Source organism: Corvus moneduloides, chromosome Z (assembly GCF_009650955.1).
Source record: "Corvus moneduloides isolate bCorMon1 chromosome Z, bCorMon1.pri, whole genome shotgun sequence".
In the NCBI taxonomy this organism is placed as follows: domain Eukaryota; kingdom Metazoa; phylum Chordata; class Aves; order Passeriformes; family Corvidae; genus Corvus; species Corvus moneduloides.
The window spans coordinates 5,905,349-5,924,070 of record NC_045511.1 but is presented as its reverse complement, the minus strand read 5'-3'; the positions used below and the strand labels follow the sequence as shown (position 1 = coordinate 5,924,070).

Genomic DNA, 18,722 nt, shown 5'->3' with positions numbered 1-18,722 from the left:
GATGCTCAGGTCCACAATGTCTATCCAGCAGCCTGCTTTTTAGTTGTTTCTGTTCCATAAACTCTTTTTCACTCTATTAGTGAAAGAGCACTATCCTGCTATTTCTTTTTTCTTTCTTTCTAAGCTCTACTGTGCTTTCTCCTTATTGGAGTTGTACTACTTTTCCATGTCCCAGGGATGAAGTTTGTAGAAATACTGCTAAAGACCATAAACTAAATGTCACCTAGGATGTTTATCCTTTATTTGTTCTGATTAGCTCCAAAAACAATCAACTGCTTCCCTCTGTCAGCAAGGACACATGAATCACATCCTCACTTATTAAAAATTGCTCATTTGGACGACCCTTTGAAGCACCAAAGGTGGGGGCAATATCTTATGAAAAGTCATTGTTTCTACATAAAATAATCCTTCAGTTTATATTCTAAAATGCTCAAAATAAACCACTACAATGGGAAAGAACAGGAAAAGATATCTGACACCTTCATATCTAGTCTCTGCAACTAAAATAACTTTTTAAGTACCAGCTGGTGCAGGGGTTCTGAATCTATTGATGGGTATCAGTACAGAACAAGAGAAACATATTTTATTATAAATATTATTAGAATATTAGAATATTAGAATATTAGAATTATTATAAAATTCTACCTACCCACTTTGGAGTCCTCTTCTTAGAAGCTGATTTGTGGTAACTAAAGCATCATTATTGCTATTCATTTTACTCTTGGTCATTAGAAAAAGACATCTCTGTTATAACTGCTAATTCTGGATCACAAAAATCATGTTTATGAAAATATTAATCTCAGCTGGCAGTGTGAGGTTTTCTGTAACCCTGGGTAAAACTCCTGCATTAAGGCTGTACAGTCAACCTTGAGCACAAATCAGATAACCTGGTTTAAATACATTAACGCCTGCTTTTACAGGTCCTCTAAATCATGTAAACTAATTCAATTAAAAACCACACATCTTTATATCCATCAAAAAATACTCCTGGAGTTACGTATCTGGGGAATATGACTGATGTAGTGGAATGGTTAGGAGGTTGCAGTTAACCACATATATTTACTTCTTGTAAGGCTTGGCTGTTCATTCCAGAATAAAATGAACATTGACTTAATTTTGCAAAAACCAGCAGCCTTTCTTACAGCAATTCTGAGTGGAAGTATAGTATTGTCTTGCTGTGGGATCTTATATAAGCATTCGACCAGCTCATTTTCATTAGCTGGTCATATATTAGTGGACTACAACTTAAGAAAAGCAGCAAGCTGTTTAAATTTTGCTCCTAGAGAATCTTGTTAACAGTCCCTACACATCAGCTTGACTCAGTATTGCTCCTCTGCTGGTGACTGGAGATGGTACTACTGCCTGTGCAGCTCCTTTTCAACACCTGGAGCAGGCAAACAGAGGGAACAACAGGCAGAACTTGCCCTAGCACAACAGTGTCTCCCTTGGCTGCAGATCCAGATGAAGCAGCAGTCCCATCACAGCACATCGTGCCCACGAGGTACAGAATAGGGCAGCCACAGGGCAGGTTCACCTCTGACCTGCTCAGAGGTGAACAAGCTCAAGAGGCAGGTGCTGACCACCGCCCTGCTCACCTGGTTTCAAGGCAGGATGAGTAGCATCACTTTCCATCATGCCTTAGCTTGCCTAGATTCAGTTTTGCAGCTCACTGGGGGACCAACTGTGAATTAACCAGAACTGGGATCAACTTCTACTGAGATAAGCTTTATTAAAAAAACTAAAACAAACAAAAAACCACAGACCAGGAAATATCCATCCACAACATACTTAATCCTGTGATGAGTCTCCTAAATACAGAAAGTTTTAGCACACGATACAAAAACCTCTACTAACGTAACTGAAAGAGAAGAACAGTTTCTTATTACAGTTTCTTTATGAGACAAAGTCTGATGTGACATTTCAGCAAATACCACATTTGTTGTACCAAAACATCATATAAGAGTGGAAGCTGCCTCTTATCGGAAACAAAAAATTGATTAAAAAAAAAATAAATAAATAATAAAAAAAAAAATTAAAAAAAAAAAAATGGCCACTGCTTTCCTAAATGCTTCATATTTTACAGTCTAGCTTTGACTAAAGCAGCACCCTATCATGAATACAATGTCACCATTCTTGGGTCTAAATATTGTAAGAAGGAGCCACAACTATTTAGATAGTTTTCATACCTTTCAGTTGTCATGAATACCATCTTATTACTAAGAAGGAAGTTATTAGATACTCATACCCATGAAGGACCTTTCCAAGTAAGAGTTTTGGAGAAAAATATTTTTTTGTAAATGCCAAAAAAAGGCACAATGATGTCTGCATTTTAACTAAATAATCCAGCTCCTGGAAAAATTTCATAATTTTAAAATCTGTTATTATGGTGGTTGAAAATAATGTTATTTCCCCACATTAAACCCTAGTTATTTACTCTGTAACATTTCATCTGTATTTTTCTGTCCCATTATGCTAAAGGAAAGAATCTTTCATACTGCAGCATTTCCTATAATTAAAGAGGCTACAAAAAAGGTCTGTTTGTATGTTGGCATGGACCATTTGTTTATATTTATGGAAAAAAAATCAAGTTATTAGGGACTGGGAAGCTCTGCAATCTTAGAAGCAGCTAAAAAGCTGAAACGTGCTAAATAATAGCAACCCTCAAAGAGGCATAATGCTTCTTACACATCTCTTACATCCAGGACCTTGCAAAAAGTAGTGAATGAGAGATGCAAAAACCTATTTTTCTTCTAAAATTTCACATACAGACTGAATCTGTGAGATTAAGAGTTCCTATCTTGTTTTTGAGATGCCGGTGTTCTTTTATCAACTGTTATGTCTATGAGCTCTAGGCTCCTCTCCACTGGTGCAGAGCACAATAGCCTGTGCTGGATACTTCTGTTGAAGAAGACTCCCAAAAAAAAGTGGAAGGGGCTGACCCCACCACAGATTTAAGATGTTCTGAAATCACAACTGCCTTCTTGTCACGGCCCGAGGAAGCCAGTGATTGCTGTCATGTACCCACACAAGGAGTAAGGGCTGCTTACAGCTCAGTTGTCTTGAGCCTCACCCACCACATTTACTTCACTATCCTAGCAGTAAAACTATGTTTCATAATTTTTCTCATTTGGCAGCAATCCCACAACCCCTATGGAAGCAGCAGGATCTGCACAGAAGAGATTCAGCCACAGCTGAAGTGGCACCCCTACTCCATCCACTTGTTTCTGAGGAGATGGAGGTGGCCATAAATGATAAGGAGTGACTGGTGCAAACCATCTGCAGGAAAGCAAGTTTTACCCTTTATCTTGCTGCAGCACATCCCTGTGCAATATAGCAAGCAAAGTGCTATCTCCTTTTATTTTTTATATAAAAATTTATGTACACCTCACTCATCACTGCAGTTACCCAAGGGCAAGTCTGCTGCTCTCCAGAAGCATGAGTAGTCTTACCTGAGAGCAAATAAAGTTGTGTACAGGGAACTGCCCTCCAGCCCAGAGGTCTTAAAATCCTTTCAGGCTGGCTTCAGTGAATGGAAAATGAGGAGTGTTCCTAGAAAACCATTCCTTCCTTACCTCCACAATACTCTTGCCCTTTTCTTTTGTTATAAAGTACAAAAAAATGGGGGAAGCCACACAAGTATGCATTAATTAAAATTCAGGCTTACCACTTATCAGTATACCTTGACTTTGTCACTGTACAAACTGAAATCTTTAATGAACAGAAAATTTCCTGATTGTGCACGGAACAACCATTCTCTTGCTAACGGCTGCCCCTTAATCATGACTCTTATCACAGAGCTGCACTCTAAAGAGCTAACCAAAACTTCAGATTTTCTTGGAGAGATCTGAGAATTTAAAACCAAATTAAACTACCATGTCAGCCAGCCAAGCACAATGGCATTGCCAGACAGACTGTCACATAGCAAGCCCCATATTTACTCATGGAAACAACAAATTTCTTTTCTACTGCCAAGTTTCCAGCACCTATTATGCGCCATAGCTGAAACCCAAGTGACTGACTGCTGTTTAAATCTTCTTAAGTGGATATAACATATTATCTTGCTCCTTAACTGGAAACAGGTCAATCTAACCAGTGTCTGCGACAGAGGAGACAATTTTACTCTGGCTGAGCTTCCACATTTGGAAAAACCATTGCAAAAAAATTATGCTCTTACATACAAAAGGTAATTTCTGAAGACAAGCTCCTTACTGTGCTATGAACCTGACCCCAAAGCTGGAAGCAAGAATATAAAACAGACAACACTAAAATCTAGCCTGTTAACAAAAAAGACTGAGTCATGTTCATTAGTTCTAGACACAGCCTATCTAGGACCATACAAAAGTACTAGCCACCAGAGCACTTCAGCTTTTTCACAGAATAAGACAAAGATAAAACAGACAGGTTGACTAAATCAGGAGTCAGAGACTACATCAACTCCATTTATTCTGGGCCTGGGTAAACTCAGAGAGCTACTGTCAGTCTGCGGTAACACAATAATGCTTCTCCATTCAATGGGGGCTTTTGTGAAGAGCTGCCAGGGGCCCGGAGGCACCTTCTGGCCCTGCTTTTTTCACCCCAGCAAGGGTCACGCTGGAATGCTGATTTTCCTGGGAAGACAAGGCTTTCCTGGGAAAACACAGTGAAGGTAACATAGCACCTCCATTTGAAGCATTTTAGAGTTTACAAATGGTCCATTATTTGACCTAAGTAATAAATTTAGCCTCTTTCTCCAGATATTATGTTAGTCAGCTCCCCATTACCTGTGTGAGCTTTTTAGTGCTGAAAAGATGAAGGAAAAAATACTTTTTAGCTGCAAGAAAATGTGATTATAAACCAGCTCAAATTGGCAGAGGAGGGAATGTAAAAAAAAAAAGTAAGCAAACAGATTTCAAGTTGCCTTCAAATATAATTTTGGTCTATGTTAAATATTTACAGGTAAGTATTTTTTAAAATCAAGTATCATTAAGATTATTATGTGAATGCACATAGTGGGTGACAAGTACAGGACTATAAATATAGCCCTATGTTACATTAGGGCAGTTTTTGGATGTCAGCTGGTTGATAACATTGATGCTTTGGATATTTCCAAATCACTGAAAAAAAACTCAAAAAGATTTTTTTTAAAGTAACTAGCACTAGTAACTGTCTTTAAATAGGCTTCTACTCTAACCTGTAAGCATTTGCATATACCAGTAATAGAAGCTGGACAATTATAAGAAAGTCTATACTTAAAAACTAGGTTCATAGTTAACACGGTCCTACTAAGTCAAATCAAAATTTTCTCAGCTCCAATACCTAAAAGAGATTCCTAGAGAAAGGGTATTCACTTACATTTGTAGTGGGAAGAGAAGTACCCTATGAATGACATCTTCTAAACTCTTGCTCTTTACCAGTTATTAGCAAACCCTGAAAAACACATCCTCTGCAGGAGAGTAAAAGCTGAAACAAAAATGACACAATCTGAAACTTTTCCCATGTCTAAGTTCAGATTCTTAGACACACAAGAGCAACAAACAAGAGATGCTTGCAAAATCATGATTACAGAAGTAAAAATACGCTTTTGCAAACAAGTTTCATTATATATATTCCTCCACATTTGACTAATCTACAAATAATGATGTCTAAGAGAAAGCAGTTGCTACATCTTTATTACTGGAATTTTTAATTTGTGTATTGTCTATCACAGAATAACTCTCAGATCCAGAATGAGGACCATAAACTACATAGTGCCAAACTGCATACTAGAAGAAGACAGTTCTTCTCCCAGAGAACTTAAAATCTATTAAATTTTGCTTTAATCTCATTTAGCAGAAATAAAAAGAACAGGGTGCTACTTATTAAAAAAAAAAACTATTAAAAAGAAAAAAAGAAAAAAATCATCAGTCTGCTACTTGGAAATCTTAAAAATATCATTTGCTTGTATATGTGCATCAAAGTAGCTGAATCTAAAGTTTGAAATCACAATTAACAAGCTAGTAGCCTCCTAAACCCCATTTTTTTTTAGGACATATTACTCACAATTCAGTTTAGCAAGAAGTGATATCGGTTATCATCTGTGGAAATCAGAACAGTTAAATAGAGACATCTAACTATTCCTTGGGATCCTATCATTAATGACCCAGATGTGTAAACTATTTCCTAAAACTAATTTATATCTGTTCAAGAAAGCATTACTCAGAAAAACACAACAATACTACAGTCCACTGACGTTAGGCAATATTAACGGTACATGATACAGAAAATCAGACATAGTTCTCCAAAAACGAAAGACATTTTCGTCAATTTTCCAAATTCATGGTGCTTCTTATACATTTTTTTTTTTTGCTTTGGAGCCTTTCAAGACTTTAAAGGGTTTCTAAAGGAGGACAAAGATGACAAACTTCCTGTGCTTTCAAAAAGCTGGTTTTCTCTTGCTAGTACCCAATTTCAGAAGCTAGCAATTTAAGTAAACACCAAGTACTGTAAAATTCATAACAACACAATGACAAGTGACAATACAACTACATACTATGTCCTTTGGAAATCACGCTGATTTCCAAACTATGTCTGTGGGTGCACCAGAGATCCATCAGTTACTTCACATGCAATGGCTGCAGGCATTTGGAAATCTTTGTATCACAGGCTGGGAAAAGGGAAATCATCTGGCTATTACAGTCATACTGATGTAATGTAGGCAGCCAAGCATTATAGCTGGCTTTCTCCAGAACAGACCTACAGCATGTTCTCAAAGATTTTGGGTAACACAGTCCCACAACATGCCGGGGCTCACCCAGAGGTCACTACTGCTTTAATCAATTTTAAGCAGGGAGAAGAAGGATCTTCTTATGGATCTGCGTCATTCCACTTTCTGTCATCCAAAGCTGTGAGCTGGCACGTCATAGACTACTGTTAATTGAGAAAGAGGGGCATCTAAACAAAATAAATACCCCTGAACTGGGATACGCTAATGCTAGTCCTACGCAAGCAGTACAACAGCAAAGGGATTCCAAACAGATGAAGCCAACAGTTCAGGCTGTCAACTCACTGCACAGAGAGGGACAGTGAGAGGGAGATAAGACTCACTCCCTGGACTCCTCCAAGCATTCAGGACACAAAATACTGCTTCCACCCTGTTTTGTTTTTTTTTTTTTCCTCTACTATGGCAGCCTTTCCTCAAGGGGCAAAAGTTCTTACCTAGTGCAGAGTACAATTCTTATGCCACCCCTTATGTCTTGCATGTGTTCACATAAAAAAGGAAAAATAATAATGATGAAAATGCTGTTACATACAAAATAAAGGGGAGAGAAATAAGCAAGGGAAATAGTTGAAAGTCCAGGGGAAAAAACCCACACCAACAATGAGTCAGTCTTGCGGGTTAGTTCTTCGAGAAACCCATAGAAAAGTAAAGAGATAAGTGAGAAACTATGTTCTTCTGTCTCAACAACATTCCTTTTTCTGATTTTCTCATCTGATTTTACAGGACCTACTCTTCAGACAGAGGACAGAGTACTCTTGCATGTTCATTTCTGTACTGAAGTCTATGTTCTCAGCCTTGAGCAAAGCTTTTCTACTTCAGTTTCTCAATAAGCTAAAATAGTATAATCTACCTATATGCCCCACTGAGAGATCACAGTTTGCAGTTATATTGCAATAGGAGGTATTATATAAATGCTGGATACATTTCAGTAATCAGAAGTAAAATGATTCTTTAGAACAACCTGCTGTACACCTGAAGTAAAAATCCTCCTGCACTAATTTTTCCTCACACTATTGTATGGGCTTGCTGGTTTATATTGAAGATTGTTCACATGATGGTTAGTGGCATAGATTTAGCTTCTGGGTTTCATTTTTTAATTTCTTAACAAACAAAACAAAAAACTGCCAAGTGAACACCGAAAGATGACACAAGTTTGTACAAGGGGGTAGATTTCAAAAAAACGAGGTGAAAATGCTTACTAATTCAAACAAATACAAACAAAACATAGTATCAAACACAGTAGCACCTCTGAATCTACTTATAAATGCACACAATTTGTCAAATTTTATTTTAAAAATGTCCTCTTTCTGTAAAAATCTGAATATACATGGCAAAACTTAAAAAGCATGGATTTGCGATTAATTTTACCTTATTCTAGAAAGAACTTGCCCTCACTGTTCATCAAATAGACTGCATATCTTATATACTATAAGGAGTTAAGAAATAAATACTTGAAAAAAATGAAGCATTTTGTGAAAGAATGGTTATACAGACATGACAAGCCAGGAAACCAACAGGTGTTCAAACTGGTTAGCAAGGAAAGACCACGTTGTGTGTCGGTCTGATCTCACTCCCTTTGGAAACAAAGTCTCTAGATTCATATAGTGCTGAAACAGCCTCAGAAACTCTTGACTTTGTAACTTAGCAATGCATAAACAATAGGTACTGAGTAACAAGATCTTTCAGCTGCAATAAAAACTGAAAATGCAGTCCTGAGAATAGCGTAATGCCAGGCAGGTAACTCCTAAAACAGTGATCGAATTGGTGCTAAGAGTCTCTAAAGCCAAGAAAAGCACAGGGGATATTACACTGTGGGATTAAACTGCACAAGTGTAATAGTACTGACATGCATAATCATATCGGACATGCAGGCACACTTGAACAGCAACTTAAAAACAGGCAGTAACAAACAGCAGATACTTGGTAAGAGCAGTCAAAGCAAGACAGTAGAATATTAAGAAAGCATAGGCTGACTCAAAATAACTATTTGCCAGCTTAAAAAAATTATTAATTACAACTGAAATGATTAAAAGGTGCTAAAATATCATCAGCTGCTTTTGCAGATATAAGAGATGGAAAACTAGCCTATTCAATTAAAGCTTTCATCTTATTTCTAATTGTACATGTTGCTGCTCAAGTATTCAGTTGATGAAAAATATAAAAATCAATTTTGAATTAACAGCAGCTTTATTAATTCACCTTAAAAAAACGAACTCCAGAAATGTACCTGCACATTCTTTGCAAACCAAAATCAGGAAAGAAAGTTTACTTATGAATGAAGGATGTGGAAATTTCAAATTGCAAAACCAAAGCACATACAGACCATAGCAGACCCCGGCACAGAGTTCCCAGATAATGCGAATCCTCAGCTTCCAGGATGAGAAGGAAGTGCGCACTCTGTTGCAGAAGCACACCTCTGGATGTAGGTGTCTACTGTGATGGCACTTTGGTCGAGAGCGTGTTCTTTCACAACAAATAGCGTTATGAGAGCTGTCATCATCACTGTTTACAAATAGAAAGCACCATACAGCTCCCCTGGGCTCAAGAACTATCTTTATCACCTTTCATGCTACTTTCTACACCGTTTCTAGGAAAGATCCCTAATTCTGTAAGGGGTTCTGTGAAAAGAAAGAGCAACTAAAGAGATTATTGCCAGCAGCCGTGAACAATCTCTTTTTGTTTTTAAACTGACACACACAAGAAAACAGTGTAGCTTTACAAGACCTGCACCACTTTCACAACTTGCCCTGAAATTTAAAAGACTGGTGCAAAAAGCCACAACGGAAGCCGCTCCCGCTCCCAAACCCGCGTGCGGACACTGCTTGCCCACGGCAAGTTTCTCCGCCCGGGGTCGCTCCAGCGCCCTGGCCCCTCCGCCTGCCCCTGACCCTGCGCAGCCCCGGCTGCCGCGACCCCCGGCCCGCAGGGGGGAGCGGGGCGGCGGGGCCGAGCCCCCGGGCTCCTACCTTGTTCGAGGCCATTTCACTGACGGAGTGTCTGGTCTGCAGGGTCTCCAGCTGGTCCAGGCACCAGTCCAGCTCCTCCATGGTCTCGCTAGCCAGTTTTTGGTAGGCCTCCTCTGCGAAAAGACAGGGGAAAGCGCGCTCAGTTCGCAAGCGTTTAACAGGGCTCACGGGGAGCGCCAGCGCGCCCATCCTCCGCTGGCCGGTGCCCGGACACGGGCGCTGCTCCCTCATTCTGCGGGCGCGGGCGGCGGCTCTGCCCCTCCGCGGGGCCGCGCTCTGCGGAGACACCGGGGCGGCGCGGGCAAGAAACTTTGGTCGTGCCGGGCTCGCCCCTTGCCTCGGCTCCGCCGCCCGCCCTGGGGCCGCTGCCGCCCGCAGCGCCGCCCCCTCGAGGGAGGCGTCCGGCTCGGCACCGCGCCCCGGCCCCGCGGCAGGGCAAGCACGGCGCGGGGGGCACGGGAAGCGCGGAGGCACGGCTGCTGAGGGCACCCACACCCACCCACACCCCGCCGGCAGCCGCGCCGAGCCGTCCTCCCTCTTACCTATCCACCGCGGCACCATCAGAAATTAACGGGTTAACCTTTATAGAAGCGCGGGGAAAGGTGTAAGAGCACATGTGAGTGCTCCGAACAGAGATGGCCCGCCGAAGCACCAGCTGTCAAAGGAGTGCTCAGATAACTGCAGTCGTGTTTGTTCTAACCCAGAGCCTGTGTGTGTGTGCTAGAACCGGCACAAAGTATTGCATGTTGGCTGTAAGCACAAAAGAACCAATGAAAAAGTTTTGGAACTGGACACAGGAACACAATATGGGCAATTAACCCAATAATGGTATGGAAACCACAGTTTAACCAAAATTGCTAAATATTCAATTGGAACTAACTGTCTAGCAGAAGTTTCAGTTACAGACAGGAAGACATACCCTTCTTCAACAACTCCCCAATAACAGGAAATCTGTCACTATGCAAATAATTTCAGAAAAATAATCCTATATGCAGAGTGCAAGCCTCACCTACCAAGCCCAGCTCTTTTTTATTCCAATGTAGATCTGAACACAAGAAAGCTTCTCCACATTGAACTCAGAGCTGAGTGAGTTTTAGCCCAGGTATCCTGTATTCCAAGCTGTGTATCTGAAACATCAAGTTTTGAAACTGCTGGTGTAGACACATGTAGATCAGCTACATACATGTAAACTTGACTCCAAGGTAGAGAAATGTTTCTTTGGTCAGCTTGTTATGGACATCTATAACATCTCCCTTGACTAGTTTCACATCGATAACATCTCCCTTAACTTTTTCACATCAAATTAACCTTATTTTCAAATGTCAGACAAGCAAAAAATCAGGAAAACAAATTAACTAAAACTCCTATTCAAATAAAACACTCCAGCATGGACTACTGCCAAATAGCCCAGTGCATTACTTTACAACATCCTGGATACTAGACTTGTATCTTTTATGTTTCTAAGCACATGCTCAGAAGCTTCAAGTACCCTCACAACTTTTAAACTTCACACGCTTGTGGCTATTGCAAAAACATCCCATGATTTTGAATAATGTTCACTTACATCTGGAAAAAGGTAATGCAGGAAGTTTGAATTGAGATTAATTGGCAGAACCATTTAAAGAAAATTTTGCAGTGCTGGCCACTTCAGTAAACACATTAACCAACACTCAACAAAAAAACATCCCCATTAAACTGTAAACACTGTCATTCAGATGCATACTTACTAGAAATGCTATCTCATTCAAAGGAATTTCCTGGCCAATAAATTTAGGATTTCCAGCCTGTTTATCTATCAAAAGAGAATCCATGACTTCTATAATACAACAGACATCACAGCTCACTAGTTCTTGAACACAGTAAAACAAATTTGTATGATGCTATTTTTCAGCTAGCCTGCAGCCTGCCCAACAGCAATTCTTGAAAATCATATACTAGGAACCATGTTTTTCTTAACAAAACCATCCTTTCTAATACTTAAGAAAGTATTCAGATGACTTTTTTCCCCAAGAAGTATGAAAACCACAAAATAAATTCAAGGGATACAATATTTAGGTAAAACTAATAAAATGCTCAGTTTGCTATTTATTTAGGAAATATATATATATATTACCAATGGCACCTTGCATTCAGGAATATTTATCTACTATTCACCTTCCCAGTACACCTCAAAGCACATTAGAAAGCAGAATCCATCACTCACAAGGAAGTTCCTCACCCTTAGGATGCTTCTCACGATCTCCCACTTCAGACTGCCACACTTCAAGAGTCTGTGACTGCCGTGGGGACCCAACTGACCACTCAGACTAAGTAAAATTCTGATGGCCAATGCTAGGCTTAAGACTTGCTAGACTTGGCACCTCCTGAAAATTCTCAGAACTCAGAGCTGTCAGACCAATCTTAAGTGGAAATAAAAGGTTTTCTAAATGATGGCAAAGTACCCATCAAACAAGCACACCTGCAGTTCTGAAGGGCAGAACAACCGTAGGAAAGCTTTTTTCTGAACAGTACCAAAGCTCTAAATTTGGCCCACACTTTTGTTGTTATACAATGTGGTGGAAAATGTTGAGGTTAACAGCTTTTCAAGTATAACACTCCGGTGCCACTAAGCTAAGAATAAAAGAATAATTATCAGCTGTGCAGCTTTGAGAGCCTCACAACACTGTTTCTGACTTCTCTGTTACCTCCAAGATAGCACCCTGTAATTAGATCCAGGACTGATCTACTAATCAGTTTTTTTGTTTTAGACACATGATCAAGCTTCCCCACCCAGACGATAAAGTCCTAAGACAGATTAACTTCTGTAAATGAGAGGCATCTTGAAATGTCAAAGGTTCTTTTTATGTCTCATTAGGCTTTAATAAGAGGAAGAGAAGTACATTTTAACACCAGCTGCTTTAAGAATTTGCATGTTATTTTGTATATGCTTTTAAAAAAAAGGAAGTGACAGCAAGTGTTCTCTTTTCAGTTTACAGATTACAAGCAATTCCTATATATGTAGCTTTCAGTATGGTACATAGAAAAAAAAACAACAAATGAAAGGCTAACAGAAAGAAAAAGCTCTAGCATAATCATTTGGCACTGCACAGCTATTTTTTTAAGGAGTGTTCTACTGTCTGTGTCTATAAAAGACTTGATTCTTAGCACAGCGCCTAACAAAACACCATAGATGGCTCCACTTTAATTCATATCGTTATTTGGGAACAATTTCTGTTCAAAAATTTTGAAGGGAAAAAATTACTATATGGCAATACTTATGTAGAGTGTCCACTTTACGTAATGGTTTGTCATGATTTTCATACATGTTATTCTGCTATTCCTGGAGAACAAAAAGCAATACCACACTTTTCTACCCAAGTAGAAAAACGCTCAAGTGTATTTGTACTAATCTTTTCAGTATTTTAATGAATTTCAGAACCGCAGAATCAAAAAATAAGTACAGATTCTTCATTATTGTCCAATCAGTTGAGATCATCTAAGCGATGCAAAGAGACTGGAAAAGAGTTGACTCAGCAAGCACACAGCGAAGGGCTTTGACCACTGTGTTGCCTTAAAATGGGAGTGTCTTGGAGTGAAGACAAGCACTCTGCTGAGCAGTGATGTGATCCAGATAGTCTTGGCATGTGTACTGTCTTTTGGAGCTGCAGGCTGCTGGAAGAAGCTCTGAAAACCTCCAGGCTATTCTAAATGAACTGAAGACCTAACCAGAAAAGGAAGGTCAAAGAAGGTGTGCACCCTCTGATAAACAGTGTTAAAAATAAACTGGTAACAACAGATGAAAAGCAAGCTGAGGTACTCAACAAATCTGCCACAGTCTTAATTTCTCTCTTTCCACACCTCTTGAGAGATGGACAGATGGATGGGGACTGGGATAGCAAAGTTCATGGCAAGGAAGATCAGGTTTGTGACCACCTAAGGAACCTTAACATATGTAAGTCCAGGGGACCCAATGGGATATATCCACAGTCCTGAGGGAAAGGGCTGATGTAGGTGCCAAGACACTCTCCATGATATTTGAAAAGTCATGGCAGTCAAGTGAAGTCCCAGGTGACTGGAAAAGGGGAAACATACTACCCATCTTTAAAAAGGATAGATAGGAGTACCCTGGGAGCTACTGACCTGTCAGGGTCACTTCTGTGCCTGGGAAGATCATGGAACAGATCCTCCTAAAAGCTGTGCTAGGGCACATGCAGGACAGGGAGGTTATTTGAGACAGCCAGCACAGATGCACCAAGGGCAAGTCCTGCCTGACCAACCCAGCTTGGCCCAGTGGCCTTCCATGGTGGACTGACAGCATGAGCAGACAAGGGAAGGGCTGTGGATGTCCTGGACTTCCGTAAAGCCTTTGACATGGTCCCCCACAACATCCTTCTCTCTAAATTGGAGAGAGATGGATTTGAGGAGTGGACTGTTAGATGGATAAGAAATTGATTGGATGGTCACATCCAGAGGGTCGTGGTCAAGGGCTCAGAGTCCCAATGGACACCAGTGACAAGTGGTGCCCTCAGGGGTCTGTACTGGGACCAGTGTTATTTAATGTCTTCATCAGTGACACAGACAAAGGGATCGAGTGCACCCTCAGCAAATCTGAAGATGACCCCAAGCTGAGTGGTGCTGCACATCTGAAGGATGGGATGTCATCCAGAGGGACATGGACAACCTGGGAACATGTGGCCTGTGGGAATTCCATGCGATTTAATAGACCAAGTGCTGGTGCTGCATCAGGGTCAGGGCAAACCCTGGTATGAATACAGGCTGGGCATGAACAGACTGAGAGCAGCCCGGAGAGAAGGACTTGGGGGTGCTGTGGGTGAGAGGCTGGACATGACCCAGCCATGGGCACTCACAGCCCAGAGAGCCAAACGTGTCCTGGGCTGCATCCAGAGGAGTGTGGGCAGCAGGGGAGGGAGGGGATTCTGCCCCCCTGCTCTGCTCTGCTGAGACCCCACCTGCAGTGCTGCAGCCAGATCTGGGGTCCCAGCACAGGAGCTAGAGCAAGTCCAGAGGAGGCCACAAGCATGATCAAAGGGAAGGAATACCTCTCCTATGTGGAAAGACTGAGAGAGTTGGGACAATTTAGCCTGAAAAACAGAAGGCTTTGGGGTGACCTAATTGTGCCTTTCCAGTACCTGAAGGGAACCAACAAAGAAGATGGAGAGACACTTTTTACAAGCACATGTAGGACAAGAGGGAATGGCTTCAAACTGAAAGAGAGTAGGTTTAGATTAGATATTGGGAGGAGGTCTCTACTGTGAGGGTGGTAAGGCCCTGGAACAGGTGGCCCAGGAAAGTGGTGGATGTCCAATCCCTGGAAGTGTTCAAGGCCAGGCTGGATGGAGCTCTGAGCAACCTGGCCTGGTAAAAGGTGGCCTTGCCCATGGCAAGGGGTTTGGAAGCAGATGATCTTCTAACCCAAAGCATTTTATGATTCTATGATCATCTGTGAGATTCAGACCCTGGACATCATCCCCGAATTTTCTGACCGTCCTTTTATACTCTTCAGCCTACTGTAAGCTTGAAGTTTGAAGCAACAGAATTGCAGAACCAAGATTTTCAGTTTCTCTTACAATTACCATTTCAAAAAAAATCCTCAGAGGTTCAAATTAAGATTTTTTTTCTGTAAATGAGGATGTTCATACTTAGAATGTTAACTGATGGCCTAAAATTGGAGTGACTGATATATTTAGTCAATATTGACAGTTTCTATTAATTATAACCATGTTAGCTCTTATTCAGCACAGAAATAACATCCATTCTCCTACTTTTTTTTTTATTAATATCTTACTGAGAAAATCACACATATTGTGACTTAAAACGCTCTCTTCATAGAGTGTTCACGTCTCACTGTTGATAAAATGTAATTATGAAAGATATTTTTGTGTAACATCTACAACTTTGTGCACATCTCTCCACAATCACAGCTAAACCAAAATACTCTTGATCAGGTTTTAGAATGAACACCTGGAAAAACCACTCAACTGCAGAAGGTTTCTCAGCAAGTGTTTTTATGGTCCCACTCTCCCACTCAGAACACTCTTTTTTCCATGCTAGGAATGTCTCTGTGTTTCTACTGTAGTAAAGAAAAATTCCTTGTACCTGTTAGTAGCCTTACACATACAGAGACTGTGTCCAAATGACAAGGACATACTGCTTTTTACAAATAGCACTAGCCTTAGGCTGTGAAAGCTGCCTTATCTCCTTGAACAGAGAAAGTAGAAACTTTCAGGCTATTATAGGAGGAAAATGATAAATTCCAGTTATGCACAACTTGTCAAAATACTTGATTATAGTTACATAATATAAAAGGAGTGCATAAAGAGTTGTACAAACGAAATACACATTAAATGAGGATCTAGGAAAAAAAATGGGTTTTTTTCCTGAAACAGTTTTTATTTCTCTAATGGTCTTAGAAAAAACAAATATCTCATGTGACAATATCTCTGTGTACTAAGACTCTATGTCAAGGGCAAAAGGATGAAAAATATGTGTTTATACTGTTATGAAACCAGGTAACAGGAACACTGCAAATATCTAGGAAGAAGTTGTTGGGCTCTTGGAACAGGCCTATTACAGTTAGTTTAGAGTAAATAAAACACTTTTGATTCCCATAAATAAAGAACTGTATCATTACATGCTCACTATGTGGTTCAGTTTCTCTGTGTGGGACTGCTAACTTGTTCTGGCTTTTTTTTCTGTAATCATTTTATGTATTTCTTGGAAAAAAGGTTTGGAACAGAGTTACTCATACTGATATAATTTTCCCCGAAGTCTAGAAGAATTTCTGTATGAAGTATTTGCAAATTCATCTAAACAAACAGTCTTGAGGTGCCATAGAAATTCAGAATATCAGAAAAGTATCTTCAATTGAAGCCAAGTGGGAAAACATGCATTCAGTACAGACACCATATTTAAATAATTTACGGCCTCAATGACAGACCACATCAAAATTTTGCAGTGTGAATGTTTAAATACACTCTTCGCTATTATCAAATATCCAGCAAGGCCAAAAGAATGTTCTTCTATTACCACTCCTCCATATCCAGTGCTCCTTTCCCCTATGACCAATTTGTTAACGTACTAATGCATTCCTTAATCCGCTGCCTGTAAGAATTTGCCAGAAGGATCACTGTCACTTAATCACTGGTGAAAAGAAGTAAACTCTTTCATCAAGCAATCAACCTTGCCCAAAATGAAGAAAAAGAGGGAAATTCTTGATTTTCAAGTAGCACAATGTCCTTTCATGTATTTTTATTGCTTTCTTTTCATGAACCAACTGTATTTTGAGAAAAGGTCTGTTTCTTTTTTAACTCTTTTTCTCCCAACAGTTGTGGGAGAATTGTGTCAGTTCTATTCCCTTGTGGACAAGGAGTTCAATAACAGATTAATTACTCTAGTTGCTTTCTTACCCTATTTTTTGTATCATACAAAAAATAGTTCTTCTAGTTGAGAGGGTATATCCTTGAATCATTTTCCCCTGTAGCTGTAAACCAGTTTCTTTCCAAGAAGCATACTGCTGTAGATTAAACATAAGGAGAGAAATGAAAGATTTTCAAAGTAGAACAAAATTAGAGGCAACATGCATAAACTAAACTACAGGACGTTCCCTCCAAACACTGCAAAACTTTTACAGTGAGGGTTACTGAGCACTGGAACAGGTTGTTCTGTGGAGTCTCTATGCTTGTAAATCTTCACAAGCCATCAGGACATAATCTGGGCAACCTGCTCTAGCTGGCACTGCCTGAGCAGGGGGATTGGACTTAGTGGCCTGTAGAAGTCCCTTCCAGCTTCAACAATTCTGTGATTCTGTGATTGAATTAGCAATTGAAAAAATAAAAGCTATTTTTTAAAAAAGTGGGTGGCTCAAATGGCCATCCTGTCATCTTTGTAATTTTGTAATAGTATTTGTCCCTACTAGAAGGGATCAAAGAATATTACACTGTCCCCATCAGGACTTTGCAGAAGAGCTCATCTCATACATATTATTATGGATGTTATGATGAAAACACGAAATACAAATCACTAAACGTAAATGTTTAAAATTTCACTATTAAATAGACTCAGTTTTGTTTTTCTACTGTCTTAGGACGTATGATCAGAACACAAAGGACAAGCTCAAGTGTTTGTCAAAAAAAAAATCAGCTTCACTTTTAAGCAGATTACTGTTGATTTTTCCTGAGATGCCTATAGCTCCAAAACCTAGAACTCTGTTCTGTAACAAAATCTTTATTATCAACTGGAACTTGCTTAGATCAAGCTGAAATGTGAATATTGGGAGTCCCATCTAGGAAAGAATTTTATTATCCCTGTTTGGTTTTGAGAGTTCTTCAGAAACTTTACAAATACATATTCTGATATCACTGCAGAATAAAATAAAGTTATCTGTAAGTACCAAAGCAAATAAAGTCTGTCCTTAAGCTTGTGTGTCTTTGTGTGGTTGACTTGACTGTTGAACTTCCTGACACCCAATGGTGCAGACTGAGCTGACACTACATAAAAAAAATATAAGTGCTGAAGTTTAAAAAATCATAATTGGTCTTTGCCAAAAAAAAACCTGGGCAGAATTCCTGGTGTCTGATAAAGTGGGAAAACTGGAGGAGAGCTTTCCAAGAATTATATGTTCACTTTGGCTATTGTAGCGGGTTCAGTTTGTAACCGGGCGGAAACACCAATTAGAGTGTAGTGGTTTGGTCCAAAATATTCATTACTTACTTATTTACCTTCTGTAAGATAAGAATTAGGAGAAAGCAAAGCAGGCACAAAACTTAGAAGAATATAAAGAAGTTCATTAACAGAAGTTTATAAAAGAAAGAGGAAAAAAAGTCAGACCACACCTTCAGAACACTTCTCCTTCCCCCCACCTTTCTCCCATCTCCCACTGACAATGTAAAAAGAAAACCCTTGAGATTTTCAGTCAGTTTACCACTTCTATAACAACCTTTCTCAGTTCGCTTAGGGAGAGGAGTCTCTCTTGCTCATGCTATGGAGACATCTCCACAAAGAAGTTCTCTCATGGCTTCAGT

At 39.9% G+C, this 18,722-nt stretch overlaps 1 protein-coding gene across 7 annotated transcripts in view; it reads right to left on the bottom strand.

Annotated features, from left to right (window-relative positions):
- PDE4D (phosphodiesterase 4D) overlaps window positions 1-18,722 on the bottom strand; it is a 553,794-nt gene that overhangs the window by 37,491 nt on the left and 497,581 nt on the right. For all 7 annotated transcript variants that reach the window (XM_032095592.1, XM_032095591.1, XM_032095596.1 and 4 more), the window contains one exon: window positions 9,703-9,815. In XM_032095592.1, the coding sequence (XP_031951483.1) occupies window positions 9,703-9,815 (113 nt within the window). The remainder of the gene's footprint in view (window positions 1-9,702; window positions 9,816-18,722) is intronic.